The sequence below is a fragment of the Kogia breviceps genome, chromosome 6 (assembly GCF_026419965.1).
Source record: "Kogia breviceps isolate mKogBre1 chromosome 6, mKogBre1 haplotype 1, whole genome shotgun sequence".
NCBI lineage: Eukaryota > Metazoa > Chordata > Mammalia > Artiodactyla > Physeteridae > Kogia > Kogia breviceps.
In genome coordinates, this window is record NC_081315.1 from 128,282,484 (window position 1) to 128,301,898 (window position 19,415).

Sequence of the window (19,415 nt, forward strand, 5' to 3'; positions counted from 1 at the left end):
GTCTTCTGTCTATTTTTGGATTGGGTTGTTTGTCTCTTTAATATTGAGCTGCATGAGCTGTTTATATGTTTTAGAGATTAATCCTTTGTCTGTTGATTCGTTTGCAAATATTTTCTCCCATTCTGAGGGTTGTCTTTTCGTCTTGTTTATGGTTTCCTTTGCTTTGCAAAAGCTTTGAAGTTTCATTAGGTCCCATTTGTTTATTTTTGTTTTTCTTTCCATTAGTCTAAGAGGTGGATCAAAAAAGATCTTGCTGTGACTTATGTCAAAGAGTGTTCTTCCTATGTTTTCCTCTAAGAGTTTTATAGTGTCCGGTCTTACATTTTGGTCTCAAATCCATTTTGAGTTTATTTTTGTGTATGGTGTTAGGGAGTGTTCTAATTTCATTCTTTTACATGTAGCTATCCGGTTTTCCCATTACCACTTATTGAAGAGACTGTCTTCTCTCCGTTGTATATCCTTGCCTCCTTTGTCATAGATTAGTTGACCATAGGTGCGTGGGTTTATCTCTGGGATTTCTGTCTTGTTCCATTGATCTGTATTTCTGTTTCTGTGCCGGTACCATATTGTCTTGATTACTGTAGCTTTGTAGTATAGTCTGAAGTCAGGGAGTCTGATTACTCCAGCTCATTTTTTTTCCCTCAAGACGGCTTTGGCTATTCGGGGTCTTTTGTGTTTCCATACAAATTTTAAGATGATTTGCTCTAGTTCCATAAAAAATGCCATTGGTAATTTGATAGGGAGTGCATTGAATCTGTAGATTGCTTTGGGTAGTATAGTAATTTTCACAATATTGATTCTTCCAATCCAAGAACATGGTATATCTCTCCATCTGTTGGTATCATCTTTAATTTCTTTCATCAGTGTCTTATAGTTTCTGCATACAGATCTTTTGTCTCCCTAGGTAGGTTTATTCCTAGGTATTTTATTCTTTTTGTTGCAATGGTAAATGGAAGTGTTTCCATAATTTCTCTTTCAGATTTTTCATCATTAGTGTATAGGAATGCAAGAGATTTCTGTACATTCATTTTGTATCCTGCTACTTTACGAGATTCATTGATTAGCTCTAGTAGTTATCTGGTAGCATCTTTAGGATTCTCTATGTATAGTATCATGTCATCTGCAAACAGTGACAGTTTTACTTCTTTTCCAATTTGTATTCCTTTTATTTTTCTTCTCTGATTGCTGTGGCTAGGACTTCCAAAACTATGTTGAATAATAGTGGCAAGAGTGGAGATCCTTGTCTCATTCTTGATCTTAGAGGAAAGGCTTTTAGTTTTTCACCATTGAGAATGATGTTTGCTGTGGGTTTGTCATATATGGCCTTTATTATGTTGAGGTAGGTTCCCTCTATGCCCACTTTCTGGAGAGTTTTTATCATAAATGGGTGTTGAATTTTGTCAGAAGCATCTTCTGCATCTATTGAGATGATCTTATGGTTTTTATTCTTCAATTTGTTAATATGGTGTATCACATTGATTGATTTGCATATATTGAAGAATCCTTGCATCCCTGGGATAAATCCCACTTGATCATGGTGTATGATCCTTTTAATGTGTTGTTGGATTCTGTTTGCTAGTATTTTGTTGAGGATTTTTGCATCTGTATTCATAGGTGATATTGGTCTGTAAATTTCTTTTTTTGTATTATCTTTGTCTGGTTTTGGTATCAGGGTGATGATGGCCTCATAGAATGAATTTGGGAGTGTTCCTTCCTCTGCAATTTTTGGAAGAGTTTGAGAAGGATGGGTGTTAGCTCTTCTCTAAATGTTTGATAGAATTCTCTTTTGAAGCCATCTGGTCCTGGACTTTTGTTTGTTGGAAGATTTTAAATCACAGTTTCAATTTCATTACTTGTGATTAGTTTGTTTATATTTTCTATTTCTTCCTGGTTCAGTCTTGGAAGGTTATACCTTCCTAAGAATTTGTCCATTTCTTCCAGGTTGTCCATTTTATTGGCATAGAGTTGCTTGTGGTAGTCTCTTAGGATGCTTTGTGTTTCTGCAGTGTCTGTTGTAACTTCTCCTTTTTCATTTGCAATTTTATTGATTTGAGTCCTCTCCCTCTTTTTCTTGATGAGTCTGGCTAAGGTTTATCAATTTTGTTTATCTTCTCAAAGAACCAGCTTTTAGTTTTATTGATCTTTGCTATTGTTTTCTTTGTTTCTATTTCATTTATTTCTGCTCTGATCTTTATGATTTCGTTCCTTCTGCTGACCTTTGTTTTGTTCTTCTTTCTCTAGTTCCTTTGGGTGTAAGTTTAGATTGTTTACTTGAGATTTTTCTTGTTTCTTGAGGTAGGCTTGTATAGCTATAAATTTCCCTCTTAGAACTGCTTTTGCTGCATCCCATAGATTTTGGATCATTGTGTTTTCATTGTCATTTGACTCTAGGTATTTTTTGATTTCCTCTTTGATTTCTTCAGTGATCTGTTGGTTATTTAGTAACGTATTGTTTAGTCTCCATGTGTTTGTGTTTTTTACATTTTTTTCCCTGTAATTCATTTCTAATCTCATAGCGTTGTGGTCAGACAAGATGCTTGATATGATTTCAATTTTCTTAAATTTACTGAGTCTTGATTTGTTACCCAAGATGTGATCTATCCTGGAGAATGTTCCATGCACATTTGAGATGAAAGTGTAATCTGCTGTTTTTGGATGGAATGTCCAAAAATATGAATTAAATCTATCTGGTCTATTGTGTCATTTAAAGCTTCTGTTTCCTTATTTATTTTCATTTTTGTATGATCTGTCCATTGGTGTAAGTGAGGTGTTAAAGTCCCCCAGTATTATTGTGTTACTGTCAATTTCCTGTTTTATACCTCTTAGCAGTTGCCTTACATATTGAGGTGCCCCTATGTTGGGTGCATATATATTTATAATTGTTATGTCTTCTTCTTGGATTGATCCCTTGATCATTATGTAGTGTCCTGCCTTGTCTCTTGTAACATTCTTTATTTTAAAGTCTACTTTATCTGATATGAGTATAGCTGCTCCAGGGTTCTTTTGATTTCCATTTGCGTGGAATATCTTTTTCCATCCCCTCACTTTCAGTCTGTATGTGTCCCTAGGTCTGAAGTGGGTCTCTTGTAGACAGCATATATTTGGGTCTTGTTTTTTTTATCCATTCAGCAAGCCTGTGTCTTTTGGTTGGAGCATTTAATCCATGCACGTTTAAGGTAATTATCAATATGTATGTTCCTATTATCATTTTCTTAATTGTTTAGGGTTTGTTTTTGTAGGTCCTTTTCTTCTCTTCTGTTTCCCACTTAGAGAAGTTCCTTTAGCATTTGTTTTAGAGCTGGTTTGGTGGTGCTGAATTCTCTTAGCTTTTGCTTGTCTGTAAAGCTTTTGATTTCTCCATCGAATCTGAATGAGATCCTTGCCAGGTAGAGTAATCTTGGTTGTAGGTTCTTCCCTTTCATCATTTTAAATATATCATGCCACTCCCTTCTGGCTTGTAGGGTTTCTGCTGAGAAATCAGCTGTTAACATTATGGGAGTTCTCTTGTATGTTATTTTTTGTTTTTCCCTTGATGCTTTTAATAATTTTTCTTTGTCTTTGATTTTTGCCAATTTGGTTACTATGTGTCTCAGCATGTTTCTCCTTGGGTTTATCTTGTATGGAATTTGCTGCGCTTCTTGGACTTGGGTGGCTATTTCCTTTCCCATGTTAGGGAAGTTTTCGACTATAATCTCTTCAAATATTTTTTTCTCTCTCTCTTCTCCTTCTGGGACCCCTATAATGCAAATGTTGTTGCATTTAATGTTGTCCCAGAGGTCTCTTAGGCTGTCTTCATTTCTTTTCATTCTTTTCTTTTTATTCTGTTCCACAGCAGTGAATTCCACCATTCTGTCTTCCAGGTCACTTATCCGTTCTTCTGCCTCAGTTATTCTATTGATTCCTTCTAGTGTAGTTTTCATTTCAGTAGTTGTTTTGGTCATCTCTGTTTGTTTGTTCTTTAATTCTTGTAGGTCTTTGTTAAACATTTCTTGCATCTTCTCGATCTTTGCATCCATTCTTTTTTCCGAGGTCCTGGATCATCTTCACTGTCATTATTGTGAATTCTTTTTCTGGAAGGCTGCATATCTCCACTTCATTTAGTTGTTTTTCTGGGGTTTTATCTTGTTCCTTCATCTGGTATATAGCCCTCTGCCTTTTCATCTTGTCTGTCTTTCTGTGAATGTGGTTTCTGTTCCACAGGCTGCAGGATTGTAGTTCTTCTTGCTTCTGCTGTCTGCCCTCTGCACTGCTTTGGATTTATTTAATGGCTGTGCCTAATTAAGGGAATTATCCATAGGAAGCAGCTGTTTAAACTAATGTTCTCATATAGTTATTTAGTAGTTCAGTTCATAGTGATGATATGTATGGCACTTTTTGTTATATTTGAGGGAAAAATGTTAAAAGGTTAGTAAGGCTTTAAGGATATCAGGAAGGGAGTAGGGAGAGAACATTTAATTATTGAGTAAATTGAATGCTAAGAGCATTTAAAGCTTTAAGGGCTCTACTGTCTTTCAAAACAATTACATTAATTGCTGTTGTTTTTTTCCTACAACAGGCTCCTTTTCTTTCTCTGTTCTTTCTGGAAAAGTCATGGTTCGTGAAATCTATTACATTACGGAAGACATGTCTATTAGGTAAGAATAAATAAATAAATAAATGAGGACCCATCTTAAACAAATCTGAAATATTACAAAATTTTTTTGATTATGATACTCTATTGAATATGATTTGCTTTTTCATATTGAAATGTTGGCTTTTTCAAATAAAATCATAAATCAAAAATCATTTTATGGGCTTCCCTGGTGGCACAGTGGTTGAGAATCCACCTGCTGATGCAGGGGACACGGGTTCATGCACCGGTTTGGGAAGATCCCACATGCCGCAGAGCGGCTGGGCCTGTAAGCCATGGCCGCTGAGCCTGTGCGTCCTGAGCCTGTGCGTCCAGAGCCTGTGCTCTGCAATGGGAGAGGCCCATGCACCACAAAAAAAAAAAAAAATAAATAAAAAAATTTCTTCAGTGACTCATACTTGGTGAATTGATTTTTGTAAATGTTTCTATCAGTGGATTAATTTAGCTAAGGTTTAACCTGGCAAAATATTATTGAATAGCAGCTTATGGAAATGAATAATTTTATATCATCCCTAGTTTTAAATGTTGAGCCATTAGATTACCTGACCATTTTTGTTGTAGAATTCGTTGTTGTCATTTGTTATGTAAGCAAGGATGGGAGAGGTTGATAACTCTCATTCATTAGTTCCTTAGTATAGATAGTCAGTTTTTAGAATTATTTAGCATTTATTAGCATTTCTAATTTTACCTTAAGGAGGAAATGAAATCTGAATATAATGAGAAATGATAGTTCATATGTTTGATATATTCTGTCTTCTGTAAGCCTTGAAAGAAAAGCTTACTCTTATTTTTGTGATTTGCTTAAAATTTGTTACTTAGATAAAACTTGAAGATATGGAATTAGTTGAGAGGTGCTAGGGTTTGGCAGCCCTCATACCTCACTTATAACGGAGAGGTAACTTCTTTGTGAGTCTAAAATTATTTCCAAGTTAAAAGTAAAAAACTAAAAGTTAGGATGTAATTCCATCCTTCTGGGGTATGAAGTGTTGTATCATTATAGAAATGAAAGAAAATCTTTAAAAGTTTTCCCTTAGTGTGCTAATATCCCCCTTTGAAGATTTGGCTTTTAATTTATATAATTTTAACTCCTTTTTTAAATTTAAAAAATTTAAAATTTATTTTTTCTATTAACACTTTATTTTCCTGTTAAATGTAATCTGGTATTACAGTTTACCTAAATAGAAGAATCTAAGAGCTTTGCAAATCTTTTCCTTTCTTAACTGGAAGATTATGAAACATCTTGGTATGCTAGTGTCCTGTTGAAAATTTTGTGTATTTCCTTATTATCAATTGCCTGCGTTTTATAATAATTAAGAAATGAGTTAAGTAAATTGTTACTTAAGCTTTCATTTCTGTAATTTATCTTGCTTAGAATTCAAGATGGATTTATAATTTTTCGGTGGTGGAAAATGTATAACCCAAAGCAGAAGCAACATGGTGAGCTTTCATTTTTTCATGTGTTTGAAATCTTCAATCATGTAATCAGAATTTTCATTTGTAGATATTGGAATGTCTCACATTTTGTAATAGATAGAAATATTTTTAAAAGCTTTGGAGTTTACAGAACTGATTTTAATACCCCTTGGCTGAAAATCCTTCAGCAGCTTTCCTCTTGCATGGTTAAATTTAGTTTCTTTAGCCTATTATTTATTTAGGGTTATTCTCAGTATGACCCTTACCCACATTTCCACCCTTACCTCCTATTACATCTATGGACTTAATCCCATACTGTGGCTAGAGTGGACTTCCAAGCACTCTTTAATCATTCTACTAAGACACTTCTCTTACTTTTCAGCTTCTTTGACTTTATTTATACTTTTATGTGACATTGTGACTAATTCTCACTTATCTGCTGTGGTAAGGATAAGCAGAAAAGAGGAAATGCAGACTTTGACTCTCTTCTGGTTCTGCTTTTTATCATCAGAATTTTCTCTCAGAATATTGTTCTCAAATCTTCATTTCACGACTGTAGGTGTTCCTGTCTGTGAATGTACTTTTCCTTCTCTACATTAACCACACCAGTGGCCTCAAGGAGAGTAGACCCTGTCTTTACTTTCTAGAATATTGATTCTCAAACATTTTTGATCTCAGGAACCTATTACATTGTTCTAAGTTATTGAGGATTCCAAAGAGCTTTTATTTATGTAAGTTATATCTATTTATATTTACTGCATTCAAAATTAAGCCTGTTCATTATAGAAACATTTTTATTTCATTAAAAATACCTATCATAAATCCATTACATATTAAAATAAATAACAAGCTTTATGAAGAATAACTTTTCCAAAGCAAAAAAATTAGTGAGAAGAGTGACACTGTTTTATATTTTGCAAATATTTTAAATACCCTAGTGGAAGATAATTGACTTCTCACCTCTGCTTTTATATTTAGTCTGTTGTACCATATACTTCATGTAGCCTTTAAAAAACTCCATTGTCCACTCATGGGAGAATGAGAAAAAGTCAAACATCTTAGTATAATACTGACTTTGTTGTCTTAGTATAATTCTGACTTTGTGGTCCTCCAGAAAGGATTTCAATATCTCCCCAGAGGTCCCTGGACCATACTTTGATAACTACAGAGATTTTAAATGAGGCCTGGGAGTGTAAGGTCAAAAGAGGATGAAACCCCTCCACCTTGTCTTAGCAATGAAGACCTCTGTTTCTGGCACCCCATTGAGATTGTGAAATGGTGGTTGGTTCTGTATAACTTTGGAACTTTCCAATTAAATGTTGGGTTTTGTGTGTGTGTGTGTGTGTGTGTGTGTGTGTGTGTGTGTGTGTGTGTAACTTCTTTGTATAGGAAAATAGATTTAAAGTTCCAAAAGTTTTAAAACTTACCAAAACTTTGAGCTATCCTAAATTACTTTTAGATTTTGCTATTGTTTCACCATTGTTTAGTCTTTTTTTAAACTGTCATTTCCTTGCTCCCACGTATCTTTTGCCCCTCCTGTATAATATGTAATAATGTACTCTACCTTGAAAAGGTTGGCATTAGTTGGTTACAACTTGACATCTGAAGAGGTAATGAAATCAGAATGATTAGAAGAAATAATGGCAAATTTCATGTCTGGAAAAAGTTTTCTAAAAATTAGAGTTGTACATTAGATCATTTTGAACAGAGGCTGAGTGACTTTGTATGATAAAAGTATTCTGTGGGACTTTGGAATAGGATTTTTGCAATCTCTCATCTGTGATTGAGAATGGCTGGCTGTATGTTATTACCAGTGTTCAGTCTGTGATTTTAGAATATCAGTTGTTAAACCAACCTTTTTACCTCTTTTCTTAGCATTTACTAGAAGCATTCTCACAGGAAAAAAAAAACTGTTCTTTAGATATTATGTTAGTGCATTGGGAATCTTTTAAGTTTTGACTTTTTATGAAATCTGAATAAATTCAAGATTTTGAGTCACTTTCCTACACTGTTAACCATGTTAAATGTTGTGGAGATAATTTTCTTGACTTTTTTTTGGTATTATTTGTAAGTCTTAAAGGTGGCAGTTAAGTAAAGATATCTTACACTTTAGAGATGGTTAAAGCTCATTCCTGAGAGCCAAGTTCCTTTGAGCTCAGTCCCAGCTTCTAACACATTTACTTAACTGCACAGGCCCAGTATTTCTGCCTCTGATTTAGTTTGAAAAGTCCATCTAGTTTGTCCCTTAGAGATAGATTACTTTAGGAGAATATTTTTCCTCAGCACATCATGCTTCTTTTAATCTTGTAGTCTATTTGTTAGGTGACTTGCTGTTTTGACTTAATCTTTTTTTTTTCTCTTACACGTTTAGTTAACATAAGCTTTGTTGTTAACAAGGTTACAATAGAGCTGAAACAAAAGTTCTCTTCATTTATATAGCTTGTTTGTGATTAAAAAAAACCTATTAGTATATTTATATTGGGAATTTTATTCCGAAGTTTTTTCTTTTTTAGTGTTTTAAAATGTTCATGTGAACTGATAAAGCTGTAGGGGGTGGTGGGGTGAGGAAGCCCATTCAGCCTTAGGGCACCTGCACCCCATGCTCTTTACCCCAGTATTCCAAGGAACACTGTTAGGAAACAACCAGTTTTTCTCAAAATCTGTTACCAATTTGGAAACAATTAATGTTCTCAAAACCCCTCATTTGGCAGATGGAAAATCAGAAACTACTGTGATTATAGCTGGTAAAATCAGGACAAAAACCCAGGTCTGCTAACTTCCAGCCTAGTGCTTCTTATATTTATAAAACAACCTTGTCAAATGTGGCCCAAGAAGGTTCCTTAGAGATTCTTATGGATAAACAGTGATCACAGCTTATGGGGAGGAATGAAGACATTTGCAGTATCCAGAGGCAACTGCACGACTTAAACTAAGCCAACTGCGATTGCCCATTTCAGAATTTTCTTTGGCATGGGGAATACCATCCTAAATTGTTTACAGTCTTTTTTTTTTTTTTTTGAAGAAAATAATTCATTTTATCATGAAATGTAACAATCTCCTTAAAGTGGATTGCTGTTCACCAAAACACATGCATGAGGGTCAAGAGTAACTGACCCAAGTTCTTTAAGAAAGAGGTAACTTTTGATAAAAATCTTTACCTAATTGAACAGATTTTTATTTTGAATTCACTTTACTGATCATTGTGTTAAGTTGGAGTGGGGTATAAAAAAAAGAGATGCTGTCCAAATCTACTTGACGGAATACATGCATACAAGAATTAAATTAAATAATTTAATTAATTAAAGAAAAAATGGAGCAATGAGTGTGTGTTGAGGAAAATACTGAGAACCATCTTCGGAACCATCTTCAAAGTTGGTCCATACTAACTTTTGTATGGACCGCTTGGTGTGGTCCCAGCTGGTTCATGGTTTGATGATGTTGAAAGTTCTGCCCATTGGTCAGGAAGCAGAATGGTAGATGGAGGGCTGTTGTGAAAGTTCCATCTCTTAGGCAGCATGCTTGATGATGAGTGAGTAGGCTTGTGTCATGCAGAGGCGGAGTGGAAGGGAGGGTAGCTCAGATGGAATAACTGGTTTGACCAGTGGCAATAAGGTTGGAAAACCGGTGTGTTTAGGAATTAACAACTCCATTTGGTGGTAAATATAAGGTAAAAGAATAATAGGGGATAATTTGGAAGCTGTGTTATGGAGGATATTGAACACCTGGCAGCCACTGCTGTGAAAGGTTTTTGGGCAGGGGAGTGATATGAACTTAGCTCATTTCAAAGAATATAGCAAAATGTAATCACTACTTGAGATGCATAACCCAAGACTAATATAAATAGCTCAGATATTAGCCCTTCCTTGACTGGCTCTCCCCTGTCATTTCTTTGTGTCTTGAATTCTTTTTGCCACTCTTAATGTTAACATAAATCTGTGTCTCTGCTCTCCCTCTGTATTTGTCCATAATGTAGAACAGAAATATTATCATAATTTTTGGATATTTTATGTTTTTCTTAATAATGAAAAACAGTTAAATTATTTTTTCCCAATTGTTCTTTCTCATTTTTTGTTATGCCAGTGGTTTTCAGTAGAAAAAAGATTTCACCCCTCCATTTTACAGTGATGTTAAAAGTTGGTAGACTTTATCAGTTATCACTCTTATAATGCTAATTATTTGCTCATAGTTTTACCTACATTTAAAAATTTAAATGTATGTGCTCATGAATAGCACAGCTTTGGTGAATGGCCAAAGAAGTTTCTCTTCCATGTGCTTTTGAAAGATATTCTGTGTTGTAAAGGATGACATTCTCAACAGTGTGCTCACAGTTACACCCTTCAAAGGTAAAGACGCAATGCCAAACAGCAGTGCAGGAATTAGCAGTTTGGTCTAAGTACATGATTAGTCTAGCATTTATAAAGGACAGAATTTATCAGTAGAATATAGTGTAGAGGAATGAATAAGCTGCAAAGTAAGCTTTTGATAAAAAGTTGGACAGTATTATGGAGTATAGGTTAAAATAGTGAGCTATAGTTAGTAGCAAGACCTTACATTCTGGATATTACTTCTTGCTGATGAAGGGAAGATCCATGTGCTTTGACAGTTAACCAAGCAGGAAGTAGAGATGATTGATGTTTCTTGGATGTAAAATTTAGAAGCCTAACCGAGGCATGTGCCTGAGAAGATACATGGCCACCAGCCTTCCAGGGAGATAGGCCCCATTGGTGGGTAGAACCAAGATTTTCATTAGGAAGTTTTAGAGCTGCTCTTTTAGGAGAAGAGAGGTGTGTTAAGTGCTGAAACTACTATGCCATAGAGCTTGGTTGGGATAATTTAAGCCAGGAGCAGATTTAAAGTTGTCACTTGTCCAGTTTAACCCTTCAAAAAAGAGAAAACAGAACACATCTAATTCATTTACCATAGAGTTTGTTGTAAAATATGCCCTAGGTCATGAATTAGTGATCTGTTATAGATGATTGTTGGCTAAAGGCCACTTAATAAGGATATCAGTCAAAAATCTTTATTTTTAGGATATATAATTTTAAGGGACTCTTTTGGAAAATAAATGGCAGGGCCAGTTACCTCTTAATATGTGGTGATATATCATAGTGTTTAAATTCATACTAGTCTGACAGACTAGGCATGCATCCTTCTTATCCAGAGGGATTCTTGGGCTGTCGAGAAGTGAAAGGATGACGGTAAAGCATGTCCCTTTCTGTTATTTTGTTGCTTAGAAGTTTTAGCCTAATATAATCTAGTACTTTTAGATTTGTAGCATCTAGATCTTATTTGTTAAATACATAAAGGAAATAAAAATCCCTGAGCAATTCTTAAAAGGTCAGCAGACTATTTTTTCTTTTTACTAAGTATCGATTCTAAGTATTACAAGGCTTTGTCAGCGCTTCTGCACTTTAGATTTTTTACTGCAAATAACATGTGTCCCAATTATATAATTAAATAAGTGCCTTTTTCCCGATTTCCCTTTGGAAAATAAGACATCTCAATTAGCTGTTTGCTCAGGAGACTTAAACTGTCCTACAACATTCATTTACTTTTTTCCTCCGTAAATTAACTGCTTGTTAAGAGCCTTTTATGTCTATACTTCTATCTATTGGGTATTTTATTAAAAAATGAGTTTGGGAAGCCCATTATGTGAATGTTAGATGACAAGGAGTATGAGAAAGAGAAGATTTCTGCCTTCAAGGGTAGAGCAGTGGTAATGTAGAGAGAAGATTTAAAAGAACCAGTTGATTATACCTTTCTTAAATTATGTATAAAATAAAGTTTTCCGTTTGACCCCCAGTATCACCAGAATGAATGAAACCTAAAAACTGCTTTTAAAATTTCCAGGAGAGATAAATGTCAGTGAGAAATCTAGTGTTACCAGAATTTAACAATTAAATACTACACTTAAGTTTTGACTGTTGATCAGTTTTTTTTTAATAAAATGCAAAGAAATAACTGGACCTGTTTCGTACATTTCTGTTTTCAGGGATTAACAACTCTTTTGTTTTTGAAATAGTCATTACATTTATTAATATAATTGATAAGTAATTTTATTTGGTGGTTAAGAACCTATTTAGAGACCTAGATTTTAGTCTGCTTCCTAGTTATATATAATCTTGGGCTCTGACTGCTAGGGTTGTTGTGAGGATTAAATGAGATTATATGAGTAAAGTGCCTAGAACAGTACCTGGAACATAGCAACCGTTCAATAGAGGTGAGCTGTTTTTGTTATTATGAACATTATGTCACATTATGAAATGAAAAATTATTTAAAAAGAAGAGAATTCAGTACAAATCAAAAGTGAATACATAATTTATATGACCAGTAAGAATTTGACCTGCAAAGGCAAGGGAACTAGCTAGTATTTATGGTATACAACAATCCTACAGGTAGGTAGAGTTATTCTCATTTTATAGATGAGAAAAATGAGGCTCAGCGTGGTTAAGGTACTTGCCTTAGGTCACAGCATTTGTAAATAATGTTACAGGAATCCAGTCTTATATCCTTTCTACTGTTTATTTACTGCCTTTTTCTAATTCCTGGAGAATCTAGTGTAGGATTCCCCAACTTTCTCTCCCCCCCCCAAAAAAAAAAAAAAGCTGTATATGTGTGTTGCTGAAATTAGGCCTCAGTACACTGGTGCTGGATTAAGTCTCAGAGGCAGAGTTTTGGGTGAAGTAGAAAGAAATAGCTTTATTGCTTTGCCAGGCAAAGGGGGCCACAGCGGGCTAATGTCCTCAGGACTGTGTGTCCCACCCTGGAGCGGGTAGTGAGGAATCTTATAGTGTTCAAGGAGCCAAGTGTCATTAGCTTGTGGACATTCTTCTGATTGGTTGGTGGTGAGGTAATGGGGAGTCGGCATCATCAGCCTTTTGGTTCCAATCAGTCTGAGCTCTGCCTGCTTGTGGGCAGCATACAGATAATTTCTTCCACCTGATGGGGGTTTCAGTATCTGCAAAACAGCTTAAAGGACGTGGCTCAGAATGTTATCCGTAGTCCTTGAGGAAGAACTAAAGGCCCTTGACTTTGTTTAATGGCTACTAAAGTACTATTATTTTGTCTTGCTTGACTGTTTCCCTTTCTTTCTGCATTTTCTCACTGCTTTGATTAAATTTATTCTTTGACTAAAGTTTTTCTAGAGACAAAAAGCAGGCAGAGGACATGGGTGGCTCTCTATTCTGAGAAGGTCTCACAGGTCCTTCTCGGTTACGTGTGTGTGTGGGTGTGCATGCGTGTACTCACACGTCTGTATGTGAGAGATACATGCCTTTGAAACCTACCAGTCCTTTGGTAGAGTGCTCATCTATCTGTTAGGGGAGACGTTTATTTATGAGGATGTGCCCTGTTGATCTGGGAAGGTATCCCTGTCTATGTGTGGGGTACCTCTGCATGTGGGCTCTGTATGTACATACTTATCTCCTGTGAGGGTGATGCTATGAGCACTGAATATGCTAGTACAGTAGTACTTGTATTCATGCATCTGCGTGTATGGCTCTGTGAGAGTATATGTATGTATGTGTTTGTCTTTGTGAGTGGTTCTGTGTTTGACTGCTTAAATGAGTGCATGCCCCCCTCTGTATATGTGTGCTCACCTCTGTGTATGTGCTTTTTCCTATGTTTCTGTCTCTGTGGGTGTGCTCTTGGGCCACCTTTTTGCACCCGTGTTTGTTGGGATAGGGGTTGACGGATGGAGAGGGAATTGCCATATGGAATATTCCTGGGGATGGCAGAAAGCTGGGATTATTGACAGAAAAGATCCTGGGCAAAGACTCTGAAGAGAATAAAACCATGTAAGCTTGGAGATCAACCAGGCTTGGAGATCAGATTTACTGTTTAATCACATAGCTTGCTGGCTGGAATATTAGTAATTCAGGTGAAACAAATAGAAGCAAAAGAACCAAGAAGTTGAGTGTGAACTCAGCTACATCTCCCTATTTAAAAATATGAACCCAAAAGCCACTTTTAAAATGATTATAGATTCACTATTTGTTCAGTCAGTATTTTTCTAAAGTGATTTTTGGAAGGAAAAGAGTGGTCTAGGCATTTTGTTCAATCTTACTTAAAATTTAAAAGCCCATTTATTATTTCTGTTTAAGGATTTAACATATTATTGAGCCCCTTCTACATACCAGGCACTGTTTTAGGCACCAGGGATAGAAGAGTGAACACAACAGGAAAAAATCATCTCTATTGGAGTTTACATTCTAGTTGGGGGAGGTGACAATCAATAATAAATAATGCAAAAAAAAAAACAGTTGGGAAAATGGGTAGGGATTGTTGAGAGGGTCTTGCAGTGTTTTAGTATTAAGTATTTAGTGTTTATCAGTGTTTTCAAAATACTTTCAGAGATTAATACCTTTATCTTTGTACCTTGTTGTCTTTAGTAAGTTAATGTAGCCATATTCTTTCGTATCGGTTATATTGAAAGAAGAGAATCAGTTGTGCATGTCCAGCAGGTTGAAGATCAAATTGAGAGTAATGCTGTTTCCATTTTTTTACAGTCATCATTTGTTTATTCATCACTGCTGATCCAACTAGGAGCTAGTCCAGACTCTTGATTTGCCCCATTGCTCCTTCTATAGCTCATCCCCTGGCCTTTATAGTATATTCCTAATGATCAAGGCATTTGTGTTCAGGGATCATGATCAAGTGTTCCAAAAGTAAATTTGAAAACAAATTACTTAAATGAGTTTTGAGGTAAATTTTGATTGAGTTGTTTATGACCTTGAAGAATTGCATAATAATTAATTCCTACTTGTATAGATCAAAGTGGGAATAGAAAAACAACCTACTTTGCATTTATTATGCTTCCACATGTTGGGTTTCCAAAAAGTCTTAGATCTATTTGTTTGAGGATATTTTTGTTTTACTTAGGAGTACGATTTGTGGTAAGATGCTTTGTTCCTCTTTCATACAAATGAGCCCTACTATGTACTAAGAATTGTTCTAGGCACCAGAGATACAATAGTGAATAAAACAAGTTTTTTCTCTTAAAGACCTTGCTTCATTCTGAATCCTTGCTTGGGAAGGATTCAGATAATTAGTGAGTAAATATATGTAGCATCGAGGAGTGAGTGAGGAAAATATGGCATTGAGGAAAATCAGAGTAGGGTCAGTAGAGAAGAGAGTGCTGTTTTGCAGGGAGGGTGCTGTGTACATAGGGAAGTCCGGAGAGGCTTCATTGATAGGGGATGGTTAAACAGAAACATGAAGCAAGTTAAGGAAATAAGTTATTGTGACTCTCTGGGGGAAGGACATTTCCTCGTTGTTCAGGTCCTGGTTTATAACCAAAATGGAGGCCAGTTTACTGGAGGGAGGACTAGAAGGGGAGAAGAGTGCAGATCCTATAGGATTTTATAGGTCTTTTTTTGTTTGTTTTTTGCGGTACGCGGGCCTCTCACCGTTGTGGCCTCTACCGTTGCGGAGCACAGGCTCCGGACGCACAGGCCCAGTGGCCATGGCTCTGTGGGATCCTCACAGATCGGGGCACGAACCCGCGTCCCCTGCATCGGCAGGCGGATTCTCAACCACTGCGCCACCAGGGAAGCCCTATAGGTCATTTTTAAAGGAACTTGGTATCAGTGAGAGAGGAGACCATCAGAAAGTTAGGGAACAGGAGAGTGACATGATTTTAGTTAGGGTTTTTGAAAGATCTGGCCAATGTGTAAAGCACAGGCATAAGGGAAATAAGGGCAGAAGCAGGGAGAGTAGTTAGGAGGCTCTTGTGTTAAAACAGGTGCAGGTTGATGGTGACTTGGGCCAGAGTGGTGAGGAGTGGTTTCTGGATATATGTTGAAAGAAAAGCTGACAGGATTTGCTGATAATATCTGGGACAAGAAAGAAAGAGAGCAGTCAAATTTTTTGGCCTGAGCAATTGAAAAGATTGACTTGCTGTTGATAAGGCCGGGAATATTGTGGAGTAGGTTTGCGTGGGAAAATCGGGTGTTTGGTTGGATATGTCAAGTGCGTGATGCCTGGTAGACGTCAAATTGGAGATATTTGAGTAGGCTGCTGGATATTTGACCCTGACATTTTGAGAAGAGGTCATGAATGATTACTGTAGAAAGGTTTAAAACCTAATGAGTGATAAAGTTTGATTTACTTATTTAAAAATGATAATGATATTTATAACTATTAAGTCTTAGAATACTTCATGTGTATTTAAAAAAGTGTGTTTCTTATTTTTATTTTTATTTTAAGAATTTGACCTACAGCAAGAAAAGGGGAACACACTTTATGTAATAGCTTAGGGGATCATCTTAGCTTTTAGCCATTTGATAAGTCTGAAGAAATAGGAGAGAGAACATAGGTCAAGAGCTGTCTAAAAAATATAAGAAAAGTTACAGCTCTTAAACATTAGTTTTTTGAAGGATTGTGTTTATCTCTTTTTCCTCCCTTGTCTCAAGAAGTAATGAGGGAAAAAACCTTGATTGGAGTAAAACTAAAAGTATTACTGTATAAAAATATGAATGTTGTTGATTCATTTTCCTCAGCTGTTTTTGAAATATGAGTGGCAGTGTATTTTTCATTTGTTAATTTAAACTAAAATTTACATTTATTTAGGGTGTTTGACACCTCATATGCTGTTTTGCTAATAATTTGAGAAGAAATTAATATTGGTGAAATTTGGTACTTTACTAAACCACAGCTTAAGCTACTAAAATGAAAGTTGGTAATTCTCTTTACCCATTAAAAAAATTAAATTATTCTAACTGGTAATATCTAATTTTAGTTGCCTTTCAATTGAATTTGTTTGACAGGGATGAAAACAGATAAAGGTTGAAAAAGAAGTCTTAAAAAACACATGTATCATTTATAACAAAATAGAGCACTGACTGTGGTACCTTTCTTCTGACCCTTTTTGGTTGACATGAGATGCACTGTCTTAGATTATTTCATCAGTAGAAACAAGTGCCCCATCTATCACTTTATAGATGGATTTATTACTATTTTTACTTATATTTAATATAATTGTCTTTTATTTGAGATTATTATTTGAGTCTACAGTTTATAGAATCTTTGTTTTAGCATTGTGTAGTTTTTAAAAACAAACTAGTATTTTTGAAAAGTCCTGGTTTCTATGATGCACAAGTTCAAATATTAGTGTGATGTTTAAATGCATCATACTTTGAACAATTTACTATTTGTATTTTAGTATACACTTATGGCTATATTGGGGTGAAGTTTTACTCTGTAAATGGCATTGTGCTGTTCTTAGCATACAGTCTTTAAGTTTTGTTGTTATACACCCAGAATGTAGAAATTCAGATTGTTTTTAGAGTGCTAAATTGAAATACTGTAGTAAATCAGCTTTTTGCTTTCTTTTGCCCTTGTTTTATTGCTTTTAAAATATTATTCCCTTTTATCATAGACTTCTGTTTTAAAAGAAATCATTTGAGTTACTTTAGTTGTGGAAAAAAATTTGACTTAAAACTTTGACTAAAGTTTTTAAAAAGTTGACTAAAAACTTTTTTTTTTTTTGTAATTGATGTCTTTAGATCCAAAGGCAGAAACTAGATTATACATCACAGTCAATGACTTTGAATTTCATGTCTATAATCGTTCGGATCTTTATGGACATCTTCAAGAATTGTTTGGTTTGGAGCCAACAATAATTCTACCCAAGAAAGAAGATGATAAAACACGAGAAAATGGAAGAACAAGAACCCAGTCCAAAATTGAAAGGTTGATTGTCACACTTGAATTTTATTAATCTCCAACATTTAAACATCTGCTTTTATTAGAGTATTATTAACACTTTACCTAAGCACAGCCTAATCTTTCTTTGTAGACTAACTAAAACTTTTATTCTCACAAATAAGTATTTAATTCTTCAAAAATTTCAAATAATACAGAATTATGTAATGTGAAAAAGCAGTCCCAGTCTATTCTTCTCACCAGTTCTACTTCCTTCTTTATTGATAACTACTATCAATTTGTTTTTTATTCTTTTGAATGCACATACATAAGTCTGTACATACATATACATAGCTAAGGTGCATATACAATTATTTTATTGTATTTTATCTGTTTCTGGGCTCTCTGTTCGTTTCATTGACCTATTTGTTTTTCTTTCACCAGTACCACAGTGTGTTGATTTCTGTAGCTTTACATTTAAGTCTTGAAATCAGGTAGTGTCAGTCCTCCAACTTTGCTTTTCTCCTTCAGTGTTGTCTTGGCTATTCTGGGTCTTTTGCCTCTCCATATAAACTTTAGAATCAGTTTGCCAGTATCCAGGGGTTTCGATAGGGATTACATTGAATCTATAAATCAAGTTGGGAAGAATCGACATCTTGACAGTATTGAGTCTTCCTATCAATGAACATGGAATGTTTCTTCAGTTATTTAGTTCTCTTTGATATCTTTCATCAGAGTTTTATAGTTTTCCTCATGTAGATCTTGTAGAAAAATTGTTAAATTTATACCTATTTCATTTTCTGTGGTGCTAATGTATGGTATTATGTTTTTAATTTCAAATTCCACTTGTTCATTGGTGGTATATAGGAAAGTGATTGACTCTTGTATATTACTAACCTTGTATCGTGCAACCTTGCTATAGTCATTAGTTCTAAGAGTATTCTTGATCAGTTCTTTCCGATTTTCAACATAGATGATTGTGTCAGCTGCAAACAAAGTCTTATTTCTTCCTTCCCAATCTGTATACCTTTAATTTCCTTTTTTTGTCTTATTGCAATAGCTAGAACTTCTAGTATGAATTTGGAAAAGAATGGTGAGAGGGGACATCTTGCTTCGTACCTGGTCTTAGTGGGAAAGCTTCTAGTTTCTCACTGTTAAGTATGATGTTAACTGTAGGTTTTTGTTGGTTGATATTCTTTATCAAGTTGAGGAAGTTCCCCTCTATTCCTAGTTAGTAAAACTAGAGGTTTTAATCATGAATGGGTATTGGATTTTGTCAGATGCTTTTTCTGTATCTGTTGGTATGATCCTTTGATTTTTCACTTTTAGCCTGTTCATTGATTTTTGAATGTTGAATCAGCCTTGTATACATAATAGTTTTATTTTTTAAAGTAGATGATGAGGATGTTTATTCTCAGTTAAATATTTAGTGCATATTATGTCCCAGGCACTGAGCTTGAGGTACTGGGGATACTGAGAATATGACAACTGTTCTATCTTGAGGGAATTTACAGCCTATTGTGGGAGTTAGAATACTTAGCAGGCAATTTTAGTGCAAGAAATATAACAGAGACAAGAATAGCATTCTCTGGGCACACATAGAAGGATCCAGAAGGTAGGAACCTTAAAGGTGAATGAATTAAGCAGAGAAGGAGATGAAAGTTCTTCCATGGAGAAGAAACATCATATGCAATAGAGAAGTTGTTACTGAGGCTGGAGTGGATTGCT

The 19,415-nt window shown here is 35.2% G+C and overlaps 1 protein-coding gene across 7 annotated transcripts in view; it reads left to right on the top strand.

The window, feature by feature from the left end:
- Positions 1-19,415, top strand: part of BLTP1 (bridge-like lipid transfer protein family member 1) — a 207,117-nt gene that overhangs the window by 22,096 nt on the left and 165,606 nt on the right. For all 7 annotated transcript variants that reach the window (XM_059067561.2, XM_067036610.1, XM_067036614.1 and 4 more), the window contains exons 5-7: positions 4,556-4,634; positions 6,003-6,067; positions 17,549-17,735. In XM_059067561.2, the coding sequence (XP_058923544.1) occupies positions 4,556-4,634; positions 6,003-6,067; positions 17,549-17,735 (331 nt within the window). The remainder of the gene's footprint in view (positions 1-4,555; positions 4,635-6,002; positions 6,068-17,548; positions 17,736-19,415) is intronic.